The sequence below is a fragment of the Callorhinus ursinus genome, unplaced genomic scaffold (genome assembly GCF_003265705.2).
Source record: "Callorhinus ursinus isolate GAN/ISIS: 27379988/994484 unplaced genomic scaffold, GSC_fseal_2.0 scaffold13, whole genome shotgun sequence".
Classification (NCBI taxonomy): Eukaryota; Metazoa; Chordata; class Mammalia; order Carnivora; family Otariidae; genus Callorhinus; species Callorhinus ursinus.
The window spans coordinates 41,432,898-41,450,758 of NW_027397075.1; the positions used below are offsets into that span (position 1 = coordinate 41,432,898).

Consider the following 17,861-nt stretch of genomic DNA (forward strand, 5'->3'; position numbering starts at 1 on the left):
TGGGGAAAATCTAGGTCGCTGGATTTGTCACTAGAGTGTCCTTTGGTCACGAGCAGAGGGCTCCAGTTACTATCGGTCTCCAGCGTAAAACTAAATTTTCCTTCAGACTGTTTTTGTGCAGATGCGCCTGTGTGCAGTGGTAGGCGGCGCATGAGTTAGGTCATGATGACCTGGGGGTGACTCACAAGCACCCTGAAAACGTAAGAGGCCCCTGGGGAGAGAATTCTCTCATTGGGTGGGTCCAAGGGGAGCGGCGTGGGGTTAGGGCGAGCGCCCTGCGCGTGGGCGCCACCTGGTGGGGGCGCCGCCCCGAGCGCCACACTGTCCCCCGCGGCCCCCTCCGCAGCACCCGCGCCCCCCACCACCTCGCGGGCCGCGGCCCCCTGCACCCCCGCCCCCGCCCGTACACCCATTCCCCAACTCACCCGGGCCGGCTCCCCTCGAGGCCCCGCGCTCGTTGCGGGCTCGGCGGGCACCGTCCGCTCATTGGCCAGCGGGCTGAGGGCGGGAAAAGTGACTAACGGCTGCAGCGGGCCCTCGCGGTGTGAGGAGATGGCGTCGGGGGCCCGGGCTCCCGGGCCGGAGGACTCCGTCCGAACCGTCAGCCCCGGCAGGCGAGGAGAGAAGGGGGTGCCCGCGCCCACCGGGGACTCGGTGGCGGTAGGGACCCTGAAGAGCGCCGCATCCCCGGTGCGGGCGGTGGTGGCGTCCCCGCGGCCCGCGAAGGGGAAGGCGGGCCGGGAGGCGGCCCGGCGGCGGCTGCAGCTCCTGCCGGCCTCTCAGGCCGAGGGCCGGGGCGAGGGGGCGGAGGAGGACGAGGAGCCCCTTCTGTCGGTGCCCGAGGAGGATGAAGAGGAGGCGCAGCCACTGCCCCCGGTCTGCGTGTCCCCCATGAGGGGCATGTGGCGCGACGAGAAGGTGGCGCTGTACTGCGACGAGATGCTGCAGGGCCGCAAGGTGAGGGGCCAGCCGGCCGGCGTTTGCAGGGCCTCCGCCGAGCCCGAGGCACTGGGCCTGTCCCAGAGGGTTACCGTTGGCTTCCCCCCCCCCCCCCGCACACAAGCTGTTGTCAGTGAGGGGGCAGCCCTGGTGGAGCGTGTCCCGGGTTTCTGGCAGCTTCCAAGAGATGAAGATCGATAGGCCTAATCAGTGCCCAGGTTTACATCTTAGATCGATAAGCCTTATCAGTGCCCAGGCTTGCGTCTTAGTTTTCGCATTTAACGACTTGTGTCCGCACATAACGATACGATGACCCAGCCTTGACTTTTACCCGACAGTACTGCACAGGTCTACACTCGATGGTTCCCAGACTCGGAGTCTGGGAAGTGGAATGACCTTAGGTTTTTAAGAACATTAGTTATATCTGACGCAATAATGTTTAAAAAAAAAAACCCCAGGAGACAAAACAAAACATGATTCATATGAATGGATGAATACAAACATAGAAAAATGACTGGAAGGAATTAGCAACAACGGTTATTTGGGCTGTCAGGATCAAGAGTGGGTTTTGTTTTCCTTGCATTTTGTGCATTTTTCAGATTTTCTGTAGGTGAACCGTATTTTATACTCAGACAAAAATTTTATTTTTAAGAACACAGTTACCATAGGGGCGCCTGGGTGGCTCAGTTGAAGTGACTGCCTACTGCTCAGGTCATGATCCCAGGGTCCTGGGATTGAGCCCTGCATCGGGCTCCCTGCTCAGCGGGGAAGCCTGCTTCTCCCTCTGCCACTGCCCCTGCTTGTGATCCCTCTCACGCTGTCTCTGTCTCTGTGTGTGTCAATTAAATAAATAAATAAAATCTTAAAAAAAAACACAATTACACAATTACCATAAAACTAGGACAGTATTAATGGCCAACTTATATCTGATAATGAGGATTGGAGAAGAGGAAGTCTCTGAAAGGCAATTGAAAAACGTTTATAGACATTTTTGTGCTCTTAATCAGACGGGGTCTAATGACTGGGTTTCACAATAGCTTAGATGATTATCATCCTTGAGGTAGCTGATTTAAATTTAAAAAATAAAATGGGTAGTATTTTTTGAATGCTTAATATGCTCATTTGTTTTATAGAATGGAGTGCTGTTTTAAATTTTTATGTACTATGTTTTAAATAGGTTGCTGTATCTTTAAAGTTCAGAAAAAATAATTGCTGTTTTTTTTAAAATGATAATTACTATTTTTTAAATGTATAATTACAGTTCTTTGTCCTCAGTGGATTAATAAAACAGATTGCTTAAATATAAATAACAAGTAGATGTTTCAGCACTGAATTACTCTATTGAGTGAATGGATCTCTTTTAAGTTTATGATATTTTCCAGTAAACATTGATTCAATTAAAATCTTTTACTTTCCAGGGTTTTTTTTTATTATTTAAGGGTATATTTAAATAGAAATCAGTAAAAATATTTATGTATAAATCTATAATTTTATATATTTATACATATTTTTTCTTTTGCTAGGCAGAAGATGCTGATGAGGCTATGAGTAAATATCTATCAGAAAAATTAAAGTTGAAAGACAAATGGCTTGGAGTCTGGAAGACGAATCCTGAGTTATTCTTTGTGAAATATGAAGAAGCTTCTATCCCTTTTGTTGGTATACTGGTTGAGGTAAATAACTTTTACCTGAGCTTTGTTCTTTTGAGTGAAATTATCAGTTCTTTTTAAGACCAAAATATGACCTTACTAATTTGGGGCTTTGATACTTAAACACAGATTGACAAAGGTTAATGTCTATTTTAAGTTTCTAAGCAAATTAATAGCATAAAAAGAAGGGGGATATTAGCATCCATTTACCTGGGCACAGTTAATTATTAAATGGAATCTAGTGTATCAGACAGTATTTATTAGCTTAGTTTCAATTGCTCAAATAGCAAAAGTGCATTTCTTTAAAATTAGTAATGTAGGCTTTAACAGACTTGGGCCTTCTTTTTCCATCATTTTCCTTTAATCTTCTTTTGTCTGAATTATGAGGTTTAGTTAAAGTAAGACAGAAAAAGTGGATCAAAAAATTATTGGTAAAATTTGAAATTTCTTCCTATGAAAAGTACCCTTTTAGTATAATACCTCAACTTCCAAGCCTTCATCTGATAAGATTTTACTTTTTTAGGTCTATAGGTTAAATATTGTGGCATATTTGATGTCATAAGTTTGATTCCCTTAAAGATTTATTATCCTTGTATAGACATTAATATCTATAATCACAAATGGTATCCCTGCCTCAGATATTTCAAGTTTGTTGTTTGGTCACAAGAAAAATTTTTGTTTGAAATTCATTACATTGCACACTACCTGAGAACAATTCAATTCTGTGTTCTATGGAAAAGTAAGTTTGTGGTATTTTTACAGATAAAAAATGCCGTATTTTTTATCATAGAGACTATACAAAAAATATAATAGAGACTTGGCATTAGTTTTTCAATAATATTCTGTTTTTAGTGTTTCTTTGAGGTTTGCTCAACTTCAGATTTTGAGTAGCTTTTCCCTTGAACTTTCATAACTTCTCTGGACTTTTTTCATGTGGATAAAATAAGTGGAGGTATACTATATTGGTATCTTTAACATTTTGGGGGGGAATTCTTTAGTCAAGTTTTATGTGGAAGCCTAACGTATACAACACATTAAAGCAGGACATTTCTGACTGAAAGGAAGGGGATGGCATTCTAGCAATTACTTGGTTTTTCTTCCGACACCTCATGATAGCCCCTATTCTCCATAAAACCTTGGAAGATCCTTAAATTTATGTGAAAACTCACTGGATTAGATTATCTAGAAAATATATCAAGTTCTAAGGTTTTACATGCAATACATTGATTGTTTGCTCTTTCTTACTCCAAAAATCACAAGATTACAGATAATTAGATTGCTTTAGAATCCTCTAGGGATTGCCAATCCTCGAGAGATTGCCAGTGTCCTTTAAACATTAGAAAGGGAGGAAGGAAAGGAGAGAACAGAGCAAAAAGCAGAATAGTATGTTGGCAGATTCTAATTCTTTGAATTATGTGGCCGTAAAATTAGATCTTGGGACCTCTTAAGGTAGTGCTGCACAATTCAGATGTTGTTTTGTCTGCCAAAGCTTCTTAAATCTTACTTGGATTGAAGTATCAACAGTTGCTATCTGATACTCCTTGTTCTGAAGTCACAATAATTTATTTCTCTGGACCTCATTCTCTTTTTCTTTAGATGCTCAATTTTCTATTGCTGCTGCAAGAATTTACCATGAGTTTGGTGACTTAAACAATACAAATTTATTATCTTACAATTCTATAGAAAAAAATCTGACATGGGCCCAGTGAGCTAAAATCAAGATATAGGCAAGGCTGCATTCCCTTTTGGAGGCTGTAGGGGAGAATCTGTTTCCTTGTCTTGTCCAGCCTCTAGAAGCTTCCTGCATTCCATGACTTCTGGCCCCCTCTCTCCATCTCCAAAGTCTTTCTTAGACTCTATCTGTCTGGTTCTTTGCAGGCTGAAAAAGTGCATGTCCTTTAAGATTCGTGATTAGAATGGGCCCAACTGGGTAATTCAGGATAACTTTCCCATCTCAACTCCTTAACCTTAATCACACCTGCAAAGTCCTTTTTACCATGTAAAGTAACATTAATATATTCACAGGTTCCAAGGATAAAGGCATGAATATCTTTGAGGGCCATTATTCTGCCTGGTACAAATTCACACAACAAAGAAAAAATTTAGAAATATTTGATTGGAAGAAAATCTAGCATATTCTTAATCTTGGTTACACAATGGTCCAGAAATTAAGGGAACTTTTTTTATAACCTCTGTAAAAAGCAGTTTGCCAAAATATATCAAGAATTTTAAAGTAGGGGCGCCTGGGTGGCTCAGTTGGTTAAGCGTCTGCCTTTTGCTCGGGTCATGATCCCAGGGTCCTGGGATCGAGTCCACTTCGGGCTTTCTGCTCAGCGGGGAATCTGCTTCTCCCTCTCCCTGCCGCTCTGCTTACTTGTGCACGTGCACGCTCTCTCTCTCACTCTCCCTCTCTGTCAAATAAATAAAATCTTAAAAAAAAAAAGGAATTTTAAAGTAATTCACTCATTATATGTCAGTTATCTCAATAAAGCTAGAAAAAATAAAAATAACAAAAATAAATAAATAGACCCCACTGCACATAAAAACAAATAAAAATGAAAATGAAAAAGTTCACTTAATTTCTAGAAATTTATTCTACAGAAATCAGAAATGCAGAAGAAGATTTATATATTGAGTGATCACAGTGATATTTATAAAATGAAAAATTGGTGATACCATAAAACTTTAATAATAAGATGCTGGTCAAATAAATGATGATATATCCATAAGATAGGATATTATGTAGTCATAAAACTTATATTAAGAAAAAACTTTTAATGATTTAGAAAAGTGCTCATTGTATATATAAGATAAAAATAAAAGATTAGAGAACTAGATATGCAGTATGATCCAACTATGTAAATAATATAAGGACATAGGAATAAAACTGGAAGATAAAAAGGTTAATGGTAGTTGGTTATCTCTGTTAGGATTATGGTTGATTTTTAAACATTTTGTACAAAGAGCATGTGTAGTCACTATCAATAAATTTAGAGACTTTTATTTTTTTAAGATTTTATTTATTTGACAGAGTGAGAGAGTACAAGCGAGGGGCAGTGGGAGAGGGAGAAACAGGCTTCCCGCTGAGCGGGGAGCCTGATGCAGGGCTCGATCCCAGGACCCTGAGATCATGACCTGAGCCGAAGGCAGATGCCCAACCATCTGAGCCACCTAGGCGCCCCGAGAATCTTTATTTTTTTTAAAGGTTTATTCAAAGTCCAGTTAACATACAGTGTAATATTAGTTTCAAATGTATAATATAGTGATTCAACACTTCCATACAACACCAGTGCTCACCACAAGTGCACTCCTTAATCCCTAGCACCTATTTAACTCATCCCCCCCACCCACCCTCCCTCTGGTCACCATTAGATTGCTCTCTTTTTTTTTTTTAATATTTTTTGAAATTTTTAAAAAAGATTTTATTTATTTATTTGAGAGAGAATGAGAGAGAGAGAGAGCACATGAGAGGGGGGAGGGTCAGAGGGAGAAGCAGCCTCCCTGCTGAGCAGGAAGCCCGATGTGGGACTCGATCCTGGGACTCCAGGATCATGACCTGAGCCGAAGGCAGTCGCTTAACCAACTGAGCCACCCAGGTGCCCACCATCAGTTTGTTCTCTATAGTTAAGAATCTTTTTCTTGGTTTGCTTCCCTCTCTCTTTTTCCCCCCCTTTGCTTGTTAGTTTTGTTTCTTAAATTCCACATATAAGTGAAATCATATGGTACTTGTCTTTCTCTGACAGACTTATTTCACTTAGCATAATACTCTCTAGCTTCACCCATGTCCGTGCAAATGGCAAGATTTTATTCTTTTTTATGGCTGAGTAATATGCCATTGTATATGTACGTATATATACACATATCACATCATCTTTATCCATTCATCAGTTGATGGACACTTGGACTGTTTCCATAATTTGGCTATTGTAGATAATGCTGCTATAAACATTGGGGTGCATGTATCCCCTTGAATTAGTATTTTTGTATTCTCTGGGTAAATATTTAGTAGTGCAATTGCTGGATCATAGGGTAGTTCTATTTTTAACTTTTTGTGGAACCTCCATACTGTTTTCCAGAGTGGCTGCACCAGTTTGCATTCCCACCAACACTGCACAAGGGTTCCCCTTTCTTCACATCCTCACTAACATCTGTTGTTTCTTGTGTTGTTGATTTTAGCCATTTTGACAGGTGTGAGGTAGTATCTCATTGTACTTTTGTATTTCCCTGATGATTGCTGATGAGTACCTTTTCATGTGTCTGTTAGCTGTCTGGATATCTTTGGAAAAATGTCTATTCATGTCTTCTGCCCATTTTTTACTTGGATTGTTTTCTGGCCATTAAGTTCTTCATATATTTTGGATACTAACCCTTTATCAGATATGTCATTGGCAACTATCTTTGCCCATTCAGTAGGCTGCCTTTTAGTTTTGTTGCTTGTTTCCTTCGCTGTGCAGAAACTTTTTATCTTGATGAAGTCCCAATAGTTTATTTTTGCTTTTGTTTCCCTTGCCTCAGGAGACATATCTAGAAAGAGGTTGCTATGGCTGATGTCAAAGAGATTACTGCCTGTGTTCTCTAGGATTTTTAGGGTTTCAGGTCTCACATTTAGGTCTTTAATCCATTTTGAGTTTATTTTTGTGCATGGGGTAAGAAAGTGGTCCAGTTTCATTCTTTTGCATGTAGTTGTCCAGTTTTCCCAACACCATTTGTTGAAGAGACTGTCTTTCTTCCATTGGATATTCTTTCCTGCTTTGTCAAAGATTAATTGACCATATACTCGCAGGTTTATTTCTGGGTTTTCTGTTCTGTTCTATTGATCTGTGTGCCTATTTTTGTGCCAATACCATACTATTTTGATCACTACAGCTCTGTAATATAACTTGAAGCCCAGAATTGTGATGCTGCCAGCTTTGCTTTTTTTTCCCCCCCACGGTAGTTTTGGTTACTCAGCATCTTTTGTGGTTCCATACAACTTTTAGGATTGTTAGCTCTCTGAAAAATGCTATTGGTATTTTGATAGGGATTGCATTGAATGTGTAGATTGCTTTGGGCAGTATAGACATTTTAACAATATTTATTCTTCCAATCCATGAGCAGGGAATGTCTCCATTTCTTTTTATCATCCTCAATTTCTTTTATCAATGTTTTGTAGTTTTCAGAGTACAGGTCTTTCACCTCTTTGGTTAGGTTTATTCCTAGATATCTTATTGTTTTTGGTGCAATTGTAAATGAGGTTTTTGCCTTACTTTCTCTTTCTGCTGCTTCATTACTGGTAAAGAAATGCAATAGATTTCTGTATGTCAGTTTTGTATCCTGCAACTTTACTGAATTCCTGTATCAATTGTATCAATTTTTTGGTGGAGTCTTTTGGGTTTTCTATATGGAGTATCATATCATCTGTAAATAGTGAAAGTTTTATTTCTGCCTAGCTGACTTGGATGCCTTTTATTTCTTTTTGTTTTCTGATTGCTGAGGCTAAGACTTCCAGTACTGTGTTGAACAACAGTGGTGAGAGTGGACATCCATGCCTTGTTCTTGACCATAGAGGAAAAACTCTCAGTTTTCCCCATTGGGGATGATATTAGCTGTGGGTTTTTCATATATGGCCTTTATTATATTGAGGTATATTCCCAGTTTAGAGAATCTTTAATTTGGAGACGTTTAAGGGATCTCTCAGTGGATTCCGAAGCTGGTTATTTACCTGATTCTACTGTATCATAGTTCTAAAGAGGGAATAGTCACTTTGAACTGTTCTCAACATTTACATCTCGCATTGTGGCTATTTCCACAAACTTCCACCTTTAGTTATAAAATAATTGATTTTATTTATTATTTTTTATTTTTATTTGGGGGGAGGGGCAGAGGGAGAGGGAGAAGGAGAGAGAGAATCTTAAGCAGGCTTCACACCTAGCATGGAGCCCGTTGTGAGGCTCAATCTCACAACCTTGAGATCATGACCTGAGCCAAAATTAAGAGCTGGACACTTAACTAACTGAGCCATCTATGCACCCCTAGAATCCTTGAATTTAAAGCCTGTTCTGTAACTTGCTTTCTGAACAAATTGAGAAGCATTTAAATTCACATTTTAGACTGCTTGGGACCCTTCTCTTCCCTCTAGCTCCTTCTCTGTCTCTTTCCTTTATGTCATTGTAAAGTCCCCAAATAGTAGTTTATATTAAATGTCTCAATTCCTTATCCTTTGTGTACCCACTTATTGCTACATGTTTTCTTAGTGTTATTAAAATTCAATATGCACAAAGTTAATAGAGTCAAATACAGTTACAACTTTTGTTATGAAATGATGTGCTCACCCAACCTCTATCCACCTTCTGCTGCAATTTCTTGTATTTTCCAGGTGCAGCCAATTTTAACCAGTTTAGTTAATTATTATAGTATCAATTCCCTATCTCCAAGAGACATGCTTATATTTCTTCCCATTCAGTTTTAAGAGAGGGAGACAAACCATGAGAGACCCTTAACACTGGGAAACAAACTGAGGGTTGCTGAAGGGGAGGTTGGTGGGGGGATGGGGTAAATGGGTGATGAGCATTAAGGAGGGCACATGATGTGATGAGCACTGGGTGTCATATGCAACTGATGAATTATTGAATACTGCATCTGAAACTAATGATGTACTATATGTTGGCTAATTGAATTTAAATAAAAAAAGAATCATGCTTATATTGCTACTTCTTGATTTCTCTGTTTTAGGTTTTATATATAGGCTCCCACTATGGAAAATGGGGATTTAGGTATTTTATATACCACCACCAATACATTCCCTGTTCGACCTTATGCCCATATTTTCTACATGCTCCCATACTCCCAAAACACTTAATAATTTTGGTTCTATCATATACTCAGTGTCTACTTCATTTGTATGTAGTATTCATTTCATAGATAGATAAACTCTTTGGTATACTATGATTAATTTTCCTTTCCTGGACATTTAAAAAAGTTTTCCTAGAGTTGATTACCTTGTTTTTTTTTTTTCATTTCTTTTTGTTTTCTTACTAGTTTGTCCTTAGACTCTTCCCCAGTCATAATTTACAGTTATGTAAATCTTCTCAACATAAACATGTCTATCAATTTTGTCTTCTTAAAGAGGTATCTCTTGCATCCTTCTGATCTGCAATCTGGATTGGTGATTCTAGACCTGATGGATAGGGGATCTCCCTCCATCATTATCTTAGGAATTCCTTTTACCATTCTCTTGTATAAATAATCCATTTCCTAGAATTCCTGTCTTCCTTTTTCTTAATTCTTTCATTTTGGCTAGGGACCTTATCCTAATAGCTTCATGGGTAAGGACACAAAGAAGATAAAATTACTGCAATCTTGTGTTCTTGAAAATATCCTCATATTTATTTGAAAAATTGACAGGGTACATGATTCTAGGTTTGATTTTTATGACAAGAATTTGAAAAATACTGTTCATTGTCTTCAAGCTTCCAGTGTTGCTGGTTGAGAAGCCAATGTCATCAGTCCTCTGATAACACCTATATATTTTTCCTCTCTGGAAACTTATAGGAGCTTTTCTTTATCCCCAGAGTCCTCCGCCAAAATGATAGCAAAGGAATTTTTTAAAAGGTATTTAAGGACAAGAGATGGGAAAGGAGATAATGGCAACAAAACTTAGAGGCATAAAAGAGATAAATAAGTGGCAACCGACAGTAAAGCTAAGAAAGTTGAATTCTAAGTTTGCAGTAGGGAAAGCCAAAAAACAACTTGATATACACTAAATAGCCTAAAGAATTGACTGTACTTACATCTCTGGAAATAAGGTTGAATATGGAGCTAAGAAAGAATTGTTGAAAGCTATTTAAGAAACAGAGACTTCCACTCCCAGAAAGATGGAGTAGACATATTTTTCCCTATTCTTCCTACCAAGTATAAGAAAAACCTGGATAATTAATATAAAACCAACATAAGACTCTAAAAGATGGATAGAAGACAGAGTGCCTAGGGACCTCATGACCCAAGGAATAACAGTAACTTCCTTGAGGTTTGCTTCATATGTCCTAGACTGGGTACCAGAGAATCTGGCAACCTAAAAACACCAATAGGTGTAGACTAAAAGTAAAAATGAAAAATGAAAAAGCCCACCCCCATCACTCCCCACTCCCAAAGGCCTGCTTTCTCTAGCCAAAGGACCAGGAAAGGGGTAGCCAAACACCACAGGGAAAAAAAACCCAAACCTGCTGCCCCTTTTTCCCCACTGCAGGAAAAGACCCAAGTGAAGAGCCTAGACTTCCACTCTTGTTAAGTTGAAACAAGGCAGGCTAACCCCACTGCCAGAGTGGTGTTAGAGAAGACCTAGTGGGAAGAAAATGGGAAGCTGGGTGATAAGGAACTTCCCCTGCCCCCCCTGGTGTCAATGTAGACTACGTAGGAAGACTAGACTATCACCCCCGTGAGTAAGGAGAGACTCCTTCCACTTCCTGGAGCAGTGGTGTCAGAAAAGATCTAGTGGAGAATCAGGACTCAACACCCTACCACGATGTCAAAGAAAACATGGGGAGCAGTAATGAGGTGCTCCTCTCTCTCCAAGCTGGTATCAGTGGAGATCTCATGTTGAACCTGAACTCTCACCCCAGAATAGCAGTAAAGAAGAAACACTCCCCACACTCCCCTGGTCAACAGACACTGAGTGAAGAATCTGGACTTCTCTCCCTATCTGGCAGTAACAGGGTGGCAACTTTCTTTCTATGGCAGATTGGTGTCAAAAGAGGACTGATAAAATAAAAGATTTAAATAAATTCAAGAATCTCACATAATACTCAAAATGTCCAGAAAAATCACTTGTCATCTTTTCTCAGTCCCTCGTAAGAACTAGGATGATCTCAACTTGAATGAGATAAAACAATAGACACTAACACTGAGATAACACACATGTTAGAATTATCTGACAAGGACTTTAAAACAGTCACGATAAAAATGCTTCACTGAGCAATTATGAATGCATATGCAACAAATTAAAAAATAGAAAGTCTCAGCAAAAAATAGAAAGTCTCTACAAATAAATGAAATATATAAAGAAAAACCAAGCAAAGTTTTAGAACTAGAAAAATACAGTAACTAAAATAAAAAACTCAAAAGAATGTGTTGAACAGCAGAATGAAGACAGAGGAAACAATCAGTGAACTTGACAATAGAAAATTAGAAATTACCTAATTGAACACCAGGAAGAATGTAGACTGGAAAACAAAATAGAGAGAGCTGTAGGGACATGTTGGACTATAACAAAAGACCTAACATTCATGTCTTCTGAGTCCCAGAAAAAGAGAAGAAGAGGTGTGGCTGAAAAAATATTTGAATAAAATAATGGCTGAATTTTCCCAAATTTGGCAAAAGACATAAATGTACAGATTTAAGAAGCTGGCTTGAGAAGTATGGTTAAGGATAGAAGTATCCCACTGAGAAGAAGGGAATAGGTCAAAGTTTATTGGTACTGAATGTTAGGATCTTCTGCCTTCTACTCTGACTCTACTTCTAGAACACAAGCAGCTAAGGCATACTCCTTCAGGCATGAGAGTTGGAAAAGTTTTCTATATTCAGCTCAAAAGAACACATCTAAAGGTAGTTGTCATATTGAGTTCCCATGGAAAGAGCTGGTGCAGAACATCTGTAGGATGTTCTACATCTACAGATAGAATATCTGTACTTATTCCACCTGTATACACAGACCTCCTTTTTAGTGCTCCACTTTTAAATATGAGCAGACAGACAAGGATCACCAGGCATTTGAAGAAACTCTAATATCAAAATTGTGGTTAAAACAGCAGAAAAGAAGACATTTTGAAGAAACAAATGATAAGGAAAAGGGAAATATATGTATATATACACACACATATGTACATAAATATATTTAAAAACCTATTAATCTCAGAAATAAAAGACAAAAGCATCCATGAATCAATAACTGGAACCTATTAAAAAAATAGATGAGGAAGGAAAGGTTTCAAATTCATTCTATGAGGCCAGCATTACTCCAATACCAAAACCAGATACCAAAACACTACCAAAAAAAAAGAGAACTACAGGCCAATATCTCTGATGAACATAGATGCCAAAATCCTTAACAAAATATTAGCAAACTGAATCCAACAATACATTAAAGAGAATTACTCACCACGACCAAGTGGGACTTATTCCTGGGATGCAAGCGTAGCTGAGTATTTACAATTACATTAATTACAATTAATGTGATACATAACATCAACAAGACAAAGGATAAAAACCATATGATCATTTCAATAGATGCAGAAAAAGCATTTGACCAAGTACAACATCCATTCATGATAAAAACCCTCAACAAAGTAGGTTTGGAGGGAACATACTTCAATACAATAAAAGCTATATATGAAAAACCCAGAGCTAACATCATACTCACTGGTGAAAAACAGAGCTTTTCCCCTAAGGTCAGGAATAAGACAAGAATGTCCACTGTCACCACTTTTATTCAACATAGTACTGGGAGCCCTAACCACAGCAATCTGACAAGAAAAAGAAATAAAAGGCATCCAGATAGGTAAGAAAGAAGTGAAACTTTCACTATTTGCAGATAACATGATACTGTATATAGAAAACCCTAAAGATTTCACCAAAATACTAGAACTGGTAAATGAGTTCAGTAAAGTTGCAGGATACAAAATATACAGAAATCCATTGCATTTCTATACACTAATAATGAAATAGCAGAAAGAGAAATAAGAAGATCCTTCCCTTTACAATTGCACCAAAAATAATAAGATACCCAGGAATAAACTTAACCGAGGAGGTGAAAGACCTGTACTCTGAAAACTATAAAACACTGATGAAAGAAATTGAAGGCAACCCAAAGAAATGGAAAGATATTCTGTATTTAGGGATTGGGAGAACAAATATTATAGAGGGGAGGTGGGTAGGGGGATGGATGAAATAGCTGGAGAGGATTAAGACTTATCCTGATGAGCTCTGAGTAATATACGGAATTGTTGAATCACTATATTATACACCTGAAACTAATATAACATTATTAGCTACACTGGAACTAAAGGAAAGGAAAGGAAAAGGAAAGGAAAAGAAAAGGAGAGAGGGCGGGAGGAAGTTTGAAAAATTGTGTTATTTTATTTAATATTGATCTATAATTACTTTGTGTGTGGTTAAAGAGGTCATAAAATTTAAAAGAAGAAATTTTATAAGCAGATCATGTGTGAGGAAAAAAATCCTGTGATTTATTTTGATTTGTAATTACAAATTTTATAATATTTGTCGTAGGTAACTTGTAAACCATGCCAAAGCTCATCGTCTTGTTTCAAAGTTACCGTATCTGTTGCTGAGCCCTTTTCTTCTAACATTGCAAATATTCCAAGGAATTTGGTCAATGAGATTTTGGAAGAACTGGAGCATAGTGTGCCTCTCTTGGAAGTGTACCCTGTTGAAGTACAAGATTCTGATATACATGATATTGCTTTGGCCTTGGAAGTTGTAAGGTATTAGACCTTTTTACCTCTTAAAGTTAAAATTCTCCTATTCAAAAAGTTAATACGTAAGTATATAAGCACTTAATAAATAGTTATTGATTTAATTTTTACTCACTGCTGAATTCAATTTGTCCATTTTTTTAAAGTTTATTTATTTATTTTAAGTTATCTCTACACCCAACATGGGGCTTGAACTCATGACTCCAAGATCAAGAGTCACATGCTTCACTGACTGAGTCAGCCAGGTGCTCCTGTCCGTTTTTAATGAACGCATATTTGTAACTCTTTTAACATTCTCTTGCAGAAGTATTATATATGGGCAATGAAAAGTTTGCCATTTTTTGATCTTGCTTTTTCAAAAATTGATAAAAAAGTTCTAGAGACAAGTAACATTAAATTTTGTTCATATTTAAGCATCTTAAGTATATTAGATTTTATGTTTCACATGTAAGGGCATTACAGATACTAGATGTCATCATCTACATTATGATTGCTTCTTAAAAGTTGATACAATTTGAGAGAAGGTGTCCAAAAATATAATACAGAATATTTTGGGGGCATATTTTTGTTTTTCTAATGCTTCCCCTGAATATACAAATTTGATTATATCTTAAGTATTAGTTCTTTGTTGAACAAAACCATAGCCAAAATCTAGGAAATTTGGAAACATTTTTCATTCCCACTTCAAGGAACATTGTCTGTAGTAACCTCAAATAGAATCTAGATAATCTAATTCTTTTCTTTAAATTTTTTATTGTTATGTTAATCACCATACATTACATCATTAGTTTTTGATGTAGTGTTCCATGATTCATTGTTTGTGCATAACACCCAGTGCTCCATGCAGAACGTGCCCTCTTTAATACCCATCACCAGGCTAACCCATCCCCCCACCCCCCTCCCCTCTAGAACCCTCAGTTTGTTTTTCAGAGTCCATCGTCTCTCATGGTTCGTCTCCCCCTCCAATTTACTCCCCTTCATTTTCCCCTCCTGCTATCTTCTTCTTCTTTTTTTTTTTCTTAACATATATTGCATTATTTGTTTCAGAGGTACAGATCTGTGATTCAACAGTCTTGCACAATTCACAGCGCTCACCATAGCACATACCCTCCCCAATGTCTATCACCCAGCCACCCCATCCCTCCCACCCCCTACCACTCCAGCAACCCTCAGTTTGTTTCCTGAGATTAAGAATTCCTCATATCAGTGAGGTCATATGATACATGTCTTTCTCTGATTGACTTATTTCGCTCAGCGTAACATGCTCCAGTTCCATCCACGTTGTTGCAAATGGCAAGATCTCATTCCTTTTGATGGCTGCATAATATTCCATTGTGTATATATACCACATCTTCTTTATCCATTCATCTGTCGATGGACACCTTGGCTCTTTCCACAGTTTGGCTCTTGTGGACATTGCTGCTATAAACATTGGGGTGCACATACCCCTTCGGATCCCTACATTTGTATCTTTGGGGTAAATACCCAGTAGTGCAATTGCTGGATCGTATGGTCGCTCTATTTTCAACTGTTTGAGGAACCTCCATACTGTTTTCCAGAGTGGTTGCACCAGCTTGCATTCCCACCAGCAGTGTAGGAGGGTTCCCCTTTCTCCACATCCCTGCCAACATCTGTCGTTTCCTGACTTGTTAATTTTAGCCATTCTGACTGGTGTGAGGTAGTATCTCATTGAGGTCTTGATTTGGATTTCCCTGATGCCGAGCGATGTTGAGCACTTTTTCATGTGTCTGTTGGCCATTTGGATGTCTTCTTTGGAAAAATGTCTGTTCATGTCTTCTGCCCATTTCTTGATTGGATTATTTGTTCTTTGGGTGTTGAGTTTGATAAGTTCTTTATAGATTTTGGATACTAGCCCTTTATCTGATATGTCATTTGCAAATATTTTCTCCCATTCTGTTGGTTGTCTTTTGGTTTTGTTGACTGTTTCTTTTGCTGTGCAAAAGCTTTTTATCTTGATGAAATCCCAATAGTTCATTTTTGCTCTTGCTTCCCTTGCCTTTGGCAATGTTTCTAGGAAGAAGTTGCTGCTGCTGAGGTCGAAGAGGTTGCTACCTGTGTTCTCCTTTAGGATGTTGATGGACTCCTGTCTCACATTTAGGTCTTTCAACCATTTGGAGTCTATTTTTGTGTGTGGTGTAAGGAAATGGTCCAGTTTCATTCTTCTGCATGTGGCTGTCCAATTTTCCCAACACCATTTGTTGAAGAGACTGTCTTTTTTCCATTGGACATTCTTTCCTGCTTTGTCAAAGATGAGTTGACCCTAGAGTTGAGGGTCCATTTCTGGGCTCTCTATTCTGTTCCATTGATCTATGTGTCTGTTTTTGTGCCAGTACCATACTGTCTTGATGATGACAGCTTTGTGATAGAGCTGGAAGTCCGGAATTGTGATGCCACTAGCTTTGCTTTTCTTTTTCAACATTCTTCTGGCTATTCGGGGTCTCTTCTGGTTCCATACAAATTTTAGGATTATTTGTTCCATTTCTTTGAAAAAAGTGGATGGTATTTTGATGGGGATTGCACTGAATGTGTAGATTGCTCTAGGTAGCATTGACATCTTCACAATGTTTGTTCTTCCAATCCATGAGCAGGGAACGTTTTTCCATTTCTTTGTGTCTTCCTCAATTTCTTTCATGAGTATTTTATAGTTTTCTGAGTACAGAGCCTTTGTCTCTTTGGTTAGATTTATTCCCAGGTATCTTATGGTTTTGGGTGCAATTGTAAATGGAATCGACTCCTTAATTTGTCTCTCTTCCGTCTTGTTGTTGGTTTATAGGAATGCCACTGATTTCTGTGCATTGATTTTATATCCTGCCACTTTACTGAATTCCTGTATGAGTTCTAGCAATTTGGGGGTGGAGTCTTTTGGGTTTTCCACATGAAGTATCATATCATCTGCAAAGAGTGAGAGTTTAGATAATCTAATTTTTAAAGGTTTGATTTTAATATTAGTTCACTGAGAAGTCATTTTTCTCAGAATTCATACAAAGAATTCTAACATGAGAGTGTCTTTAGTTATATACATGGTATTGGCTCTTTTTGATCACTTTTATATTATTTTGATTCATCATAGGTTTTTTTATGACTTTCTTTGGAGGGACTGGGATGATGAAGAAAGTTGTGAGAATTACACTGCTTTGATTGAAGAAAGAATTAATTTGTAAGTATAGTTAAAAACGAACTCAGCACATTATTATTATTATAAGATAAACGTTGTAATTATATTGATACTTTTCAGGTGGTGTGATATACAAGATGGAACCATACCTGGTCCTATTGCACAACGTTTCAAAAAAACTTTGGAGAAATATAAAAACAAACGTGTTGAGCTCATCGAGTATCAGAGTAATATTAAGGAAGATCCATCTGCAGCAGAGGCTGTTGAATGCTGGAAAAAATACTATGAGATAGTAATGCTCTGTGGATTATTGAAAATGTGGGAAGATTTACGCCTCCGGTAATGATTTGCTCTATTTTAAACAAAAAGATTACATGGGCATTCTTTTATCATATCACTTGTCATATATGTTACCCTGACTGAAGTAGATTATAAAATTAGATGTCCAGTTTTTGAGATAAGAACAAAGTGCAACTACCAGTATTGGAAAGTTATTTTTATATAACTGAGTTCACTGAAATCATTGGCTTTTTGGATAAAAAAACATGTCATCAAACTGGTTCTTTCCTTATCTTTCATCTTTACATTCTTGATTTTGGCCAAAGCCTAAGAAAAGAGGAGGTAGATCTCCACCACATATAATATGCAAAGTAAAGAGAAAGTTGAATAATT

At 38.2% G+C, this 17,861-nt stretch overlaps 1 protein-coding gene across 1 annotated transcript in view; it reads left to right on the forward strand.

Annotated features, from left to right (window-relative positions):
* The first annotated feature begins 245 nt into the window (after positions 1 to 245).
* SHCBP1L (SHC binding and spindle associated 1 like) overlaps positions 246 to 17,861 on the forward strand; it is a 39,806-nt gene continuing 22,190 nt past the window's right edge. The window contains exons 1-5 of the mRNA XM_025877854.2: positions 246 to 957; positions 2,463 to 2,612; positions 13,848 to 14,062; positions 17,145 to 17,231; positions 17,310 to 17,528. Of these exons, the coding sequence (XP_025733639.1) occupies positions 553 to 957; positions 2,463 to 2,612; positions 13,848 to 14,062; positions 17,145 to 17,231; positions 17,310 to 17,528 (1,076 nt within the window). The 5' untranslated portion in view covers positions 246 to 552. The remainder of the gene's footprint in view (positions 958 to 2,462; positions 2,613 to 13,847; positions 14,063 to 17,144; positions 17,232 to 17,309; positions 17,529 to 17,861) is intronic.